This window comes from Nelumbo lutea, chromosome 3 (assembly GCF_056320005.1).
Source record: "Nelumbo lutea isolate HS-2025 chromosome 3, American lotus-T2T, whole genome shotgun sequence".
NCBI lineage: Eukaryota > Viridiplantae > Streptophyta > Magnoliopsida > Proteales > Nelumbonaceae > Nelumbo > Nelumbo lutea.
In genome coordinates this window covers 69325260-69341393 of record NC_142686.1, presented here as the reverse complement: position 1 = coordinate 69341393, position 16134 = coordinate 69325260, and the positions used below count along the sequence as shown (strand labels likewise).

The window sequence follows — 16134 nt, the reverse complement described above, 5'->3', positions numbered from 1 at the left end:
CCAGATGATGTAGTTCAGTGGCACCAGCCTGGCGTTCACAATCTTTGTACTCTACAGTTCAAGAGATCTCAGAAGTACCTTAAGGCTGCAGTTGCCCGCGAAAAAGAATGCAGCTACGCATGGTCAAATCTTGGTATCTCACTGCAACTGTCTGAGGATGAACCCTCTTCATTGGAACCCGATCCAGGAGGGAAAAATCATTCCACCTATCCAGGATTCCTTTGACTGTGTTTCAAGACACTCATCCTAAATTCGAGCTTGATGACAAGCTTGTAGTCTAGGAGGGGAGTAATGATGTGGATGCCGGCAGCAACAACAGTAATTTAGTGTTCTCAACAGCAATAATTTAGTGTTCTCATCCTATCTTATCTATTCAGTATTCTTACCTTATCTGCTTTTAGTAGTAGGGATTAGTAGGAGTCTTATCTATTCAGTGTTCTTATCTTATCAGTTCAGTAGTATGGATTAGTAGGGAGTCTTATCTTATCTTATCTTATTAGTTCAGTAGGATAGATTAGTAGGGAGTCTTCCTAAAAGTAGGACTCTTATCTCTTGTAATCTTCTATTTAAGGAGCTGAGAATATCGAATAAAATCATCGAAAATTTCAGTCAAGAAAAAGAGCAAAGGAGAGTTGGTGATCTCTTGAACAAATCACCTTCAGGGCAGCAAGATAGGTTCTTCAAGAAAAGGGAGGAACAAGGGAAAATAGGAGGTTTTCCCCGTGGACCGACCCATGACGAGATCCTATTCCCGGGCCCTTAATAGGGGGATCCTCTTATAAGGAAAGAATTGCATCCTACAACCACTTGAAAATCACCTAGACCTCTATTCTTTCAAGCTCTTGGAGGCAAGGATTCTAAATTAATTCCCTTCCTTAATAGGTCTAGAATAGATCAAGATCATAAAATCATGTGCCTTCTAAATGCTCCTTCTAGTTCCACTCATAGTTTTCAAGGTGACTAAGAGAGGCTAGGTGACCATAGGGTGCCTAGGTGATGAAATTCGAAACTATTAGTTTTATTAAATTTTTTTACTTTTCCTACACTTTTCTTAACTATATTATTGGTTTTGTATGCTATCTGGAAAGCACATACACTAACTATTATCAGTTTATCATGTATTCATGTTCAACATTTAAATATATAATTTTCAATAAGGAGTGAAAACCAACTACACTAAAAAAATAAACTTTCAAATACTAAAAGTATTTTTTAAGATCATAAATTCATACCTTTGAGGTGAATGTTGAGTATTGTCCTCCTTGGTTGCAATCCTTTTTCTCATAACTTTGCCTTTAACAAAACAAAAAAAAAATACCAATAATAAATTAAACAAATAGAAGAAGCATTACAAATTTACAACAAATGAACAAAGAATAAAAGGAACTATGTAGGTACCAAATCAAGCAATGAGTAGAGTTAGTGTGGAAACCTTGAATTTGGTAGTGGATTTATTTGAAAGGGCCTCCAATTTGAGGATTAACTAGAATAAAAGTGTGGTAGTTGGAACCTTTTGACAGTAACATTGACTAGAAATAAGAGAGAGAAGGGAAGAGAGGAAAAAGAGAGAAGGTAGAAGAGAAGAAGAGAGGTTGGCGACAATTGAATTGTTCTGGCGGCACCAAATTCAATTAATATATATAGGGCGACTAAATTAAAAGGGAAAAGGACCCTTATGCCCCTGCTGTAAATAAAGTACAATAACAACAAATAAAAAAGACTTTAAACCTACCAAATGGACTCTAACAAGATAGAAAATAATAAACAAGAAATAAAATAAACTATTTCAACATTCCCCCTCAAGTTGGGGCATAGATGTCAGTCATGCCCAACTTGTCACACAAATCATTATGCCGCACATGATGAAGACCCTTGGTGAAGATGTCTGCAAGTTGTTCTTCTGAGTTGACATATGGAGTGCACACTTCTCCACTTATGAGTTTTTCTCTAATAAAATGGTTACCCCCTTCAATGTGTTTCGTTCTATCACGGAGGACTGGATTAGCATCAATGTTGATAGCAACTTTATTGTCGCAATAGAGTGACATAGGATTGTTAACTACAAAACCCAGTTCACCAAATAGGCTTCTTATCCACATGATTTCAGCAACTCCATGAGACATGGCTCTGTATTCTGCTTCAACACTGGATCTAGCCACCACACTTTACTTCTTACTTCTATAGGTGACCAAGTTTCCTTCTACGAAGGTACAATACCCATTGGTAGACTTTAAGTCATCGGCTGCCCCTGCCCATACAACATCAGTATATACTTCCACCTTTAAATGTTCATGTTTTTGGAATAACAAACCAGCTCCTGGAAACTTCTTGAGGTATCTAAGGATCCTCTTTGTAGCTTCAAAGTGAGTTGTCCTAGGGTTGTGCATGAACTGGCTAAGGACACCCACTGCACAAGCATTACCAGGCTTGGTTATAGACAAATATAAGAGTCTCCTTACAAGTCTGAAACTTCTTCACATCTTTCAAGAACTCCCCCTGATTGTCTCCTAACTGATGGTTAGGTTCAATTGGTGAGTCAATTGGTTTCACCCCTATCTTGCCTGTATCTTCTAGTAGATCTAGTACATATTTCCGTCGGGAAATAAAGATGCCCTTTTGAGAGTGGACAACTTCCAATTTGAAGGAAATAACATAAGGGCCCTAGATCTTTTACCTCAAATTGAGTGGCTAAGAATTTCTTCAGTTTTTGTATTTCGGTCTTCTAGTTTCCTATGATCACTATGTCATTCACATGCACAATTAAAACTGCAATTTTCCCTTCACCTTCACAAACAGAGTGTGGTTTGACTAACATTGTTTGAACCCCATCTGGTGAACTGCTAAATGGAACTTACTAAATTAGGCCTGAGGTGATTGTTTCAATCCATATAAAGATTTTTTTAACCTAGACACCTTTTGCTCACTGCCTTTGGCACAAAAACCTGGAGGTTAAATCATGTACACTTCCTCTTCTAAGTCACCATTTAAGAAAGCATTCTTAATATCCAATTGGTGAAGTTCTTAGTCAAGATTTGCTGCCAATGACAGAAGAATCCTGATAGAGTTCATCTTGGCTACTAAAGCAAATGTCTTTGCATAGTCCACTCCATATACCTGTGTAAAACATTTTTCCACCAATCTGGCCTTATACCTTTCAATAGTTCCATTAGCCTTATGCTTCACTGCGAACACCCACTTGCATCCCATTGGTTCCTTTCAGGAAGATCCACCAATTCCCAAGTGCCATTTTTGTGCAATGCATCAATTTTTTCTTTCATTGCATCTGTCCATTCAGGTTTGGCTAAAGCTTTTGCCACATTCTTAGGAATAAAGACTGTCAACGGAAGAGAGGAATGCACGATATAAAGGTGAAATATGGTCATGGGACACAAAGTGAGTGATACGATCATTAAGGGTATAGGATCTAACACCCTTTCTTTTGGTGATAGGAACACCAAGATCATTAATGACAGGGGAATCAACATTAAGAGGTTCAGGCATATCATTAGGAACAAGTGTACTTGGTTGATGAGAAGGATCTACCTTCGGAGAATCCGATGATGTTAGTTGCATAGTTTCGAGTTCCACGGCTCTTGAACTCTGCTGTGTCTTGTGGCGACGAAGAAAGACATGGAATGGAGGAGGATCAGGAAGATGAGGTAATTGAGTCTGAGCCTGGGTGTGTTTCTCCTCAACCCTACTCTCCCTCGAGGAAAAATCAAGAAGAAAGGTTGACTCTCAAAGAATGATACATTTACAGAGACATAGTACTTGCGTGAGGTGGGATCATAGCAACGATAACCCTTTTGAGATAAAGGGTAACCAAGGAAAACACAAGGAATAGCATGGGGATCAAGTTTATCACGAGTAGGGGACAAGTCATGAACAAAACAATGACACCCAAAAACATGCATTGGAATGGGGGACAATGGAGCTATGGGAAACAAAAGTTTTTATGGGGCCTTATACTCTAGTAACCGAGATGGCATACAGTTGATGATGTATGTAGCACACAGAACAACATCCACCCAAAACCGTTTCTAAAGTTTCATATGGAGTAATAAACCACGAGCTACTTCGAGAATGTGGTGGTTTTTCCTTTCAGCAACACCGTTTTGCTGGGGTGTCCTAGCACAAGAGCTTCGATGAAGAGATCCATATGAAGCAAAGAACTTCGTGAGATCACTATAGAAGTACTCTTTTGCATTGCCCGATTGGAAAATATGAATTTCAGTTTGGAACTGAGTGAAAACCATGCATTGAAAGTCTTTCACAAATTCGGGCACTTCATATTTAGATTGCATAGGGTAAACCCAAGTATATCTAGAGTAGTCATCAATCAAAGTAATGAATTACTTATGTCCAACCTCAGTAGGTAGAGTAATAGGGTCCAAACATCAGAATAGATAATATGAAATGGAAATTCAGATCTTTTATTTCTTAAAGGAAAAAAAAAACTTCTAAAATGTTTGCTCAATTGATATGTTTGACACAACAACTTACTAATTGAAATTGAAGCCATCTTGCTCTTGTTCTCTCCATGGATCAGGTATGACTTGCACTTAGATAACCTCATTAAATTTTGGGAACATGTTTGGGTTGGGGATTCCTTTTTGAAAGATCAATTTCCAGGCCTTTTTGCTATTTCTACCCTTAAAAATGAACAAATTTCCTCTTTTCTTGTACCTTCTAATTCACCTTCTGGGTTCAGATGGAACTTGAGCTTGAGAAGAGATGTCATGGACACAGAGTTAGCCTATACTTTATCCTTATTATCCATTCTTGAAGGGGACTTAATTGAGCTATCAAAGACATATAGTAGAATATGGACACTCCTTTCCTCGGGTTCCTACACTTGTGCCTCATTTTTTAAAGCCCTTTTACCTTCTCCTCCTGTTGAATTGTCTTTCCTTGTTAAACAAGTTTGGTGTCGACCTATACCTCCAAAGGTTAGGAGTTTTTGTTGGGAAGCCTTTCTGGAAAGAGGTAATACAGAGGATCTACTTCAAAGAAAAAGACCCAATAGTTGTTTGTCTCCTCACTAGTGTGTTCTCTGTAAATCCGATGTTGAGTCTGGATTCCATCTATTGATTTCTTGTCAGTTTGTTGAAGTTATTTGAGAATGGTTTATTTCTCTATTTGGGTGTAGGTGGACTCCCCCTTTGAATGTGCAAAGCTTATTTACTTCCATGCTTAATGTGGAGGTGTGGTAGGGATTGTTAGATAGTGTATGCCCTTAGCTCCAATCAACATGATGTACATTATGGCATTTATTGTAAATGAATAAACTACATATTTGATTCATGTTATTATGGTGTTTCTGTGTAATACCTTTAAACTGGACACATATGAGACTTGTGTTAGTTTAGAATCTTTATAGCCATTGGATAGGTCTGGGGAGATTTATCCTGCCAAGGCTGACACTGATGTACCACCAAGTTGGTTGGGGTGGTTTGTCTCAGTTGTCAGGGTGAGACCTGAGGTACATGCAATGTGGGTTTTCTTGAAACCCTGAACCGGACCAAAATTCCAGTATTACCTTGGACCTTGGAGATAGATGGACAAAACTAGAATGTTACACCTTACCCCTAGACTCGATTATGATACTGTACTAGGTGTCGGATTGGGTTGCCTTTGATGTGCCAATCAATGAGATCCTTATAGAGGGTCAAAACCTGGGTATGTTGGAACAGCCTGCGAATTCATCTGAGTGGGTGATCATAGTGACAGGATCAACCCCTTTGTTGGATAAAGTGAATGTGCGACAGAGGAAGATTTCGCAGAAATAAGTTTTGCGATCTGTGATTTTGAGATATCAATTATGCAATCTGCGATTAATTGTTCTTTGCAGGTTTGCAGGATATCCAAAAAAATCATAGTGCAACCCTCTGCTCTAGTTTCTTGGTAATTTGATTATCTTGAATTAATTTATTTTTTAGATCATTATTCTTGAATTAAACCTTGATCTGGACACCAAAACTTGGGTCGATTTGTACCAAATTTGGTCCAAACTGGATGGATCGAATTGTTGGTTTGATGGGGTTGGTTTTTCTAACCCTAATTCGATTTAGGCCAGAGGGTTGATGGCCCACTTCAAGTTTTAATTCGACCCACCTTTGTAAAAACCTAACTTTAATATGATAAAACTGAATCAGCCCTGATTTAGCTACATGGGCCGAATTGCTTTTTGCAGTACAACCCATGTACCTAGATAATATTATATGACAACATTATGGGTTCTGTTGGGTTGTTATTGATTTAATCTAATTAATTAAGGATTTTATAGATATTTTAATCGATTGGATCAATTTGTTTCATGCATGTGATGTATGGATGTGTGATGCGCTACGTACATGGACCATAAGTGCTTGGCCCATGATTATTTCGATAGTGGCTCTTTCACAAACCATGGCTGAATGCACATCATTGCCATGGTGTCCATAAGATCATTGGATGATCTCTCCATTTTGGAAACTATAAGACTCGAACAATTTTGCTACATGGGCCATAAGTCCTTGGCCCATGATTATTTCGATAGTGGCTCTTTCACAAACCATGGCTGAATGCACATCATTGCCATAGTGTCTATAAGATCATTGGATGATCTCTCTAAAGGCCTTCCATCATTAAAATTGGGCTATCCATTTGCTACTGTATCTATTGGATTGTTTCATAAGATGATAGGGGCTCATAAGCCGATGTGGGAGGGGCCTATCCTAAAATGGATGACTCTCTCACGGTACTTTGGCGTTCGCGAATATGATGGGTAACCATTCACTGGACATAAATGTTTAACCTAAAATGGCACTGAACCTTGTCTGAGAAAAGCTCATGAGATGAGTGGATGTGATCCTTCACAGGAGGTGGTGGGGTTATGCAGTTGAAACAGTTGGTTCTATGCACCCTATGTGGTTTCCCACATTTTCAGAGACATAGTTCGTAGTCTCTGTCACTGAGATAGGTGGAAAATGTAAGAGATGAACAGATGGAAATGGAACATAAATTAAAAACCCATGGTGATGGACTCAGGGGTTCACTGTCTCCTACAGTGAATTCGGTTAGGTCTTGTAACAAAGGCTGGGCGAACCCATGTGGTTGATGTGAGGATAAGTGAGCACATAGACTTAATAGGCCTAAAGCCCAATTCGAACTTGCTTAATTAAATTAATTAAAAAGGTGCGGTTCTGGGATTTAGATCAACAGATAGGATAAGGGATTGTCCCTATCCACTCAGAGAGTCCAGATCCAAATAGAGATTTGAATATGGAAGCTCTTAATTAGATTATGAGGGTTGATCTTTATCTATAGAAAAGATAAGGGATTATCCTCTCCTGCTATTGCCGCCATTACCAGTTCGATCTCCTCAATCTCCTCGGGAGTCTTCGGAGACATACCCTTGGAGAGAGTGACTCCATGTCTGAAAGGAACATTTACTTTCTTGGAGTTCTCCATGTTGTATCTCTTAACTATTTTGTCAATGAAAGTAGATTGGGATAATGATATTATCCTCTTCGTTCTATCTCTATAGAGCCGAATACCTAGTATGTAGGAGGCTTCTCCAAGATCTTTCATGGAGAATTACTGTGAAAGACATCTTTTCATAGGTTGGAAGATCTTCTACAGTTAGAAAATCCAAAGGACCATGCTTTACCAACCTTGTGATACGATCTATGTTAATATGACTAAGTCGGTAATGCCACAAACACGTGGGATTAATTGTATCACAAGTTCTTTTCTTGGGGATATCATCCGATGTAGTTTCGTTTATGTTAGTTTCTAGAGAAGGATGGAGAACATAGAGACCATTCTCAAGTTCTCCATATGCGAGGAATTTGTTATTTCTTTTAATAGTAATCGTATTATTAAAGAGAACAGAATATCCATCCGCACACAGTTTTGAAACAGAAATCAGATTTCTTTTCAAATTTTGTACATAAAGACAATCTTTCAGTACAATAATTCATTATCTGAAAATTAACTCTACAGTTCTTATAGCTGTAGCTGCAACACTTGTAGCTGTCCCCAAATAAAGAGTCACCTCTTCATCACTCAGTCTTCTGCTTGTCCTGAACCCCTACAGTGAGTTACACGCATGAGTCGAAGCCCCGGAGTCAATACACTAGGAAGCAGAAGTTACCAACAAATTGGTTTTTATGACAAAGGATTCGAAATTACATTGTTTCTTGGATTCCAGGTATTGAGGACAATTCCTCTTCTAGTGGCCGACTTGCTTGTAGAAGTGACAAGCATCCGATGCTTTGTCTTTCCTCTGCCTTTTAGTTTTAGCAGCTTTCTTCTGAGGCTTTCTCTTTGTCTTCCTCTTCTTCTTGCCCGATTTATCAGCTTCAACAAGCATGGCAATGGGCTCATCCTTCTTGATCAATTCCTCAGCCCTGTGTAACATATTGCTAAGTTCTTGGATGCTAACATTTAGCTTTTTCATGTTGTAGTTCATGATGAACTGATTGAAGGAAGGAGGCAAAGAATTTAGGATGGCGTCCACCTTAGTGACATGGTCAAGCTCGGATTCAAGAGCCTCAAGTTCATTGATATATCCCATCATCTTAAGACAATGCTCACGAACCTGTTGGTTCTTGGACATCTGTGCGGTCATGAACTATTTCAGGACTTTCTGTCGAGTAGAACGATTCTGCTCTTCGTACATCGTCCTCAGACTGGCCAAGATATCCTTGGACAATTCGATCTGATCGAACTGTTGCTGTATCAGATTGTCTAAGGATGCAATGATGTAGCGGCGGACAAGAGAGTTTTTCTCTTCCCATTCTCGGTAGTCCCTCCTACGGGCCTCAGAGTCCCTATCACCCGGACGTTCCAGAGTAGGATTTTTAGCTACTTTGTCCAATTTTTCTGATGCCAGGACCAACATAAGGTTTCGGTACCAGTCAACGTTGTTTGGGCCTTTGAGTTTGTTGACATCCAACAATTTAGCGAATTGTCCATTTGCCATTTCTGATAAAAAGCAAATATTAGTCCACAACCTTATTTGATTCATGTTATCTACATAGATATGGCTTTTAATCTATGTTCCATTCCCATTTGTTCATCTTTGAGATTTCCCTCCTATCTTAGTGACGGAGACTGCGAATTATGTCTCTGGAAATGTGGGAAATCACATTGGGTGCATGGAGCCAACTGTTTCAGCTGCATAACCCCACCACCTTTCTGTGAAGGATCATATCCACTCTCCTTATGAGCTTTCCCTTTGGCCTCTGTCAGACAAGGTTCATTGCCATTTTAGGTTAAACCTTTCTGTCCAGTTAGTGCTCACCCATCATATTCGTGAACACCAAGGTACCGTGAGAGAGTCTTCCATTTTAGGATAAGCCCTTCCCACATCGGTCTATGACGCCCCTATCATCTTATGAAACAATCCAACAGATCCAACAACAAATGGATAGCCCAATTTTATGGTGCGTTTCCTCATTACTGAAGGACCCATCTTCATGCTAATGATGGAAGGCCTTTAGAGAGTTCATCATATGAATCTCCCTATCACATGCAATCATATTTCAGGAGGGAACACAATTATTACGCCATAGTTTAATTTAGGTCAAACCAAAGTGGCTCCCACTAACTTTCATAAAGTCAGATTTTGATGGGCCCTAAACGGCTAGGGTTCCACACGATTCCTCTTGGGGAGGAAGCTGGTGTGGCGCACCACGAAGGGAGATCATCCAATGATCTTAAGGACACCATGGAAATGATGTGCATTCAGCCATGGTGTGTGCAAGAGCCACTATCGTATTAGCATGGGCTAAGTACTTATGGCCCATAAACGTTGTACATCACACATCCATACATCACATGCATGAAAAACAGAATTGATCCAATGAATTAATATTTGTAAAACCCATAATTAAAGTCCTTAATTATCCATAATATTATCTAAGTATATGGGCTGAATTGCAAAGAGCAGTTCGGCCCATATAGATTTTATGCAGTTAATGGGCTAAAGCAGTTTTAACACATTAAAACTAGGTTTAGCACGTGTGAGCTGAATTGCATCTTGCAATTAACCATCAACTCTTGGACCAAATAGTGAAAAATTAGGGTTGAGAACAACCCCCATCGAACCACATATTCGGTTCAACCAGTTTGGTCCAACCTGTTTCGAATGGGTTTAGGGTTTGTTTTTTAATTTAAGATTATGATCTGAAATTAAATTACTGATAAAAGACATTTAAGAATCATTACAAGGGCTGTTCGTAGATCTGCTACCCTGTAAAACAGAGGTTAGTTCGTAGTTTGCAATTTCTCAAGCTGCAAATCGCAAATAGCCAAATCCTAATCTGCGAAACTCCTTCCTTTTGCGTGATCTGCTTCGAATTTGAATGAAATAAAATAGAAAACCCTAATTTTCTATTAATATCACATCAAAAAGAATTCCTATACATTCTGTCTAAAAATTAAAAAAAAGTTAATTACAGACAAGAATGAACAGAACAACAGGTGCACAATTTTCTTGCGCCAATCAAGACTTCAATCTCCACCTTATGAACAACCCATAAATCAAGATAAATATAAAGAACAATTCTAAATATAAATCAGATTTAAAAAGATTTAATTTCAAATCAATAGCTCTTAATCTGGGAACTGATTTCCCAGAAAATCAACAATCTGCGCAAATCGGGTAGAACGCCTTCTGCCCATTTGCGCAGTTTCAGATCTGGCCAATTTCGGTTCAAGATTTGAACCTGGCTTTGATACCATTGAAAGGGATGAGAGATCCATCATATGGATGGCCGAACCCTATAGGTAGGTTGGACGAAATTTCAAAAATTTCTCCCCTATGTGGGAATCACATTCCCTATTTTAGAAAACTGCATTTTCAAGGATCAATCTTGAACCTAAAGCAGACCAGATTTGAAACCAAAAGGTAGGAGAGGTATATACCTGATATGGAGTAGTAGTAACCCCCAACGAAGGTGTTCACGCCCAAGGAGAATACCAAAAACTGCTCCCACTGAAGATGACAGCGTAGGGTGGTTCTTTAGCAAGAACCAAATTCTTCAGCAAGAACTCGATGGAGGGCAAGTGAGCATGACTTCTGATTATCTTTTCTCCAAAAGATAATGTCAATAACTCTTCTTGATCTCTCCTACAGGTGGAGATCGAGCTGGTAATGGCGGCAATAGCAGGAGAAGGCAAGAGCAAAAGATGGCATCAGTCCAACTGCATGCTGTCTTCGCCTTGCTTCTCTATTTATAGCCTTAAAGAGAGCATCTCCTAATTCCATTAGGAGTTTCCTAATCCAAATCTTGTATTTGGATCTGGACTCTCTTTATAGATAAGGATAATCTCTTATCTTATCTGTAGATAAAAATCAGCTCTCCTAATCTAATTAGGAGTTTCCTGATCCAAATCTTTATTTGGATCTGGACTCTTTGAGTGGATAGGGACAATCCCTTATCCTATCTGCTGATCTAAATCCCAGAACCGCCCCTCTTTAATTAATCTAATTAGCCAGTTCGAATTGGGCTTTAGGCCCATTAAGTCCATGTGCTCACTTATCCTCCAAACTGCTTTCCAGTTGGATATCCTTGTATGGCGTGAGACCTAAACATTGATCTCCACATCAACCACATGGGTTCAGCCCAGCCTCTGTTACAAGGTCTAGCTGAATTCATTATAGGAGACAATGAACTCTTGAGTCCATCATGATGGGCTCTTAATGGGTCCAACATTTACATTAAATGGTCATTGGGTCAAGCCACCTTATAAAAACCCAAGGACTGAGGGCAGATGCAAGATTAACCCATCAGGTATTACCCTCAATGGTCTTACACTTAACCTCGCAGCCCATAATGATCAAACACTTCTCGACAAGAGATGACCTCTCCTTCGGCTGCAAGGTACAATGTTGCACTCTCTACTCACATGGATCCTGGAAATTAAAACCTTTTGCAAATATTTTGAAACCATAATATATATATATATATATATATATATATATATATATATATATATATATATATATATATATATATATATATATATATATGTGTATATCTCTATATAAATATATTTTGCAAAACAAATTTCAACGGTTGAAATCAGCTGCCAGCAGCTTTGGTTTCCATCAAAGAGTGCATCCCCGATCATTCACTTTGTCCAACAAAGGGGCTGATCCTATCGCTATGATCACCCACTCGGATGAATTCTTGGACTGTCCCAACATACCTAGGTTTTGACCCCCTCTAAGGATCTCACTGATTGGCATATCAAAGATAGCCCAATCCGACACATAGTGCAATATTATAATCGAATCTAGGTGTCAGGTGTAACATTCCAGTTTTGCCCATCTATCTCCAAGGTCCAAGGCAATACTGGAATTCTGGTCCGGTTCAGGGTTTCAAGAAAACTCACATTGCATGTACCTCAGGTCTCACCCTGGCAGCTGTGACAAGCTACCTCAACCAATTTGGCGGTACATTAGTGTCAGCCTTGGCGGGATAAATCTTCCCAAATCTATCCAACGACTGTGAAGATTCTAAACTAACACGAGTCTCATATGTGTCCAATTTAAGGGTATTACACAGAAATAGACCATAATAACATGAATCAAACATGTACTTTATTCATTTACATTAAATGTCATAATGTACATCATTCTGATTGGAGCTAAGGGCATACACTGTCTAACATGATCCATCTGCAAGCCTCACTTTATCCCTTCCTGACAAAAGGCTATCAGTCTGAAACAAGTTTGGCTTACCTGTCATGTGGTTAGAGGCCCTTGAGTCAATGATCCAAGGGGAGTCAGTGGTAGTGGTGACATGGAATGCAGAAGTCGCATTACCTGATGTAGACGCAAATGAAGTAGGAGTACTGGTAACTGAACTATTCATCTGTTGCAAAACCCTACCATATGACTCCAAGTGATCTTTGAAGGAATTCATGATATTTTCCTTGGGGTCAAAACCAGTAAAGTGGTCCTGAGTAATACCAACAGACTGAGTATCTTGGGATGCCACATGTGTTGCATTATGTGTTGTATTCAACTTCTAAAGTTGTACTCTACCCTGTTCTTGGTTCTTCATTGCCCACTTGGGCTTTCTGTGAATCTCTTAACATGTCTCATGTGTATGTCTCAAGCGCCGACATTGGGTACAAAACAACTTGTCTTTATCATTAGCCTTCTTGGAGTCACTTTTCTTTCCCATATTGTTACTACCTATTGTAGCCAATGCTACCTGTTGCTCCCCCTCAGTTGTAACTATTACACTCTGCCATTTTCCTTAGATTGAACGAGGGAATATACCTCTTGAACCGAAGGCAACTCTTTACTTCCTAAGATCTGAACTCTCAAGGGTTCATAAGCAAGGTTTAGACCCAACAAGAATGCAAAAACCCACTGTTGAGAAACCAACTTCTTATAGGCCTTAGCATCATCATCATGTTTCCATTCTATAGCTTGATAGTGGTCCAATTCTTTCCACACTGAAGTAAGGGCTGAATAATAGATAGACAAACTACGATTTCCCTGTTTACAGGTTGATGATTCAGCTTGCAATTGGTAAATCTTGGCATAATGCCTTTGCTCAGAATAGGTGGTTTTGGCCTGTTCCCAAATCTCACTAGCGGTGTTTGCCCACATAAAGTTCTTCACATCAAGTTCCATGGCTACAAGGAGCCAAGACATCACCATATTGTTTTCTTGGTACCACCTATCATGTTCAGTTGTTTCACTCTTGGGTTCTTTTACTCTTCCATTTATGTAACCAGTTTTTCCCCTTGCTGTTACATAAAGTTTTACACTTTTAGCCCGCTCCAGGTAGTTTAGACCATTTAAAGGGGTAATGGGCATGGGAAAACATCATGTTTTCGCCTCCCATATCAGTTGTGCTACGGGTTGGTTTAACCCTTGATGAAGCTGAATCATAATTTGCCATTGAGGGAGAGAGTCTACACTACAAGAACCAGAATCACAAGTGTATCAGACCAAATCCCATACAACTACACAACAGCCACAATCAGAATACTAAACCCCCAAGAAATTTACTTCTGGAATGAGAGGAAAAAAAAAGCTGTTGAAATCAACCCAATAATGGTTCGGCCATTAAAACAACTCAGTAATCAGTCCAGCAACCAGCCGTTAGAATAGTATACTAGCAGTTCGACTACAGTACATGCGTACTAACAGTCCAATATCTAAACGAAGGTGTAAAACAAAAAAATAAGGCCTTCACACCATTGGCCACAGAAAAAACACAAGAACACATACCCTGTCTAGCACCTGTATAAAGGTGCAAACCCAAAAATTAATTTTTACAGCACCAAACAAAGAGAAGGGAGTCTTTACTGCATCACCCTTCTTTTTCTAGGGTTTCCTTGGTGTTATGATCAAGGAAGAACCCAAAGGAAGTAGCCACATGTGGCCTGACCAGTCCGGTTAGGTTTCTCTGTCTTCCACGTCCAAGAAATCAAAGAAAAAAAACTGAGAATTGCCCAGAATGATGCTAGGTTCAGATGAGAGAAACAGATTTTTTTTTTTATAGCCTATAATGATGCTTTGATACCATGTAATCATTCATGGAGAGAGAGACGAGAGGGAGAGAGATAAGAGAAGAGAGGAGAGGAGAAGAGGAAGATAAGATTGAGAGTCTCAAAACTATATCTGGAGGCAGCCAGTTTGTTTATTTAGATTAACTTAATATAAAGGAATGAGAAATTACAAATATGCCCCTGGTGGTACTCCCTAGTAACAAGCTAATAAAAAAGAAAGAAACTAACTGGCTGATAGCATCTTAAACTGACAGCACACTAACAGCAACTGTAAAATAACAATTAAATAATCCTCACAACAAGGGTGACTAAAATAAAAGGGAAAAAGACCCTTGTCCCCCTGCTGTAAATAAAGTACAATAACAGCAAATAAAAAAGACTTTAAACCTACCAAACGGACTCTAACAAGATAGATAATAATAAACAAGAAATAAAATAAACTATTTCAACAGAACCAATGTGCATGAAGAAGTATTGGGGGACATGGAACGTTACTTGGGATGTGAAAAGGGAAATTGGCCGATCAAGTACTTAGAGTTACCACTTCATGACAACCCAACTCTTTTGAGTTTTTGGAATCCAGGGGTAGAAAAGTGTGGTGGTTGGAACCAATGTCTTAAGCTCCTTTTTCTTGCAAAGAAATTTAAAAATGATACTTACTAGCGACTACTAATCAATTGTTTATATGAAATTATTAGTTATTCATTTGTATTACAGTTATTTTATTATCTCTTGTATTATTGTGCTTAGTTGATGCCATTGTCAGTGGTTCGCAATGTTCTCCTTGTCTGTTACAGTGGGCTTGGGGGGGGGGGTTGTTCATAGTGACTTCTGATCTGCCACTTCTAACTCATTAGCCACATTCAGCTTCTGAGGGTTATCTGAATCAGAATGGGAAGTACCTCTAGAAATCATGCTGCCAGCCTGCCACCCCTCCACATGTGTGCAGTTCATCTAGTCTCCTTTCGGCTTTTGGCTGTAGGTAAAATGAAAGAGAATGAATTCCTGGTAGTTGCTATTTTACAGTGTCTGGTTTCATCTAAAATGGCCATGGATAACAGAACTTTTCCAACAAGTGAGTAGGTGTACAAACTAGGACCATGGTGCGGTGGTCCTATTGTTTTCCAAGTTAAATCAAACATCAGGAAAGTTGATAAAATAATTTGCTTTGCCACTGAATATCATTTTGAAGGAAACCATTTGTTTTCCTCTGTATTACATGTGGCCAAATGCAGCCTAAGTTGAATATGGATGTGGTTAGAAGGGTCTGTCATAATCATTAGTTCAACTGTTCTTTTCATTGCTAGCCGAAGACAGATCCTGTCAGAGGGTCCTTTAATCTATACAACCTTTGCAGTGAGGTGGAACAAGGTTGAACCAACTCTTGACTTCGTATCTAGTCATCAATTGGGTCACTTTTGACTTCATAGTTAGGTGTATCTACGGTTGTGGCTTGCTGAAGTAATCAAATAACACAAATCTTGTAATTAATTGTATTATCCATTGGGTTCTATCTGCAAATTTTTCCTTTCATAAACCATTAAGGCTCAGTTCGGGAAGTTTTAACTACGTTGTGCTGGATTATCAACCGAGAATTGGATCTGTTAG

General features: G+C 39.1%; 1 protein-coding gene across 6 annotated transcripts in view; it reads left to right on the top strand.

Moving 5' to 3' along the window:
• Positions 1-16134, top strand: part of LOC148865447 (S-adenosyl-L-methionine-dependent methyltransferases superfamily protein) — a 51817-nt gene that overhangs the window by 35121 nt on the left and 562 nt on the right. For 2 of the 6 annotated variants that reach the window (XM_088980990.1, XM_088980991.1), the window contains exon 6: positions 15324-15742. The exons of the other annotated variants lie outside the window; for them this stretch is intronic. In XM_088980990.1, the coding sequence (XP_088837116.1) occupies positions 15324-15351 (28 nt within the window). In that variant the 3' untranslated portion in view covers positions 15352-15742. Of the gene's footprint in view, positions 1-15323; positions 15743-16134 lie in introns of those variants that run through there. 6 annotated transcript variants of the gene reach the window in all.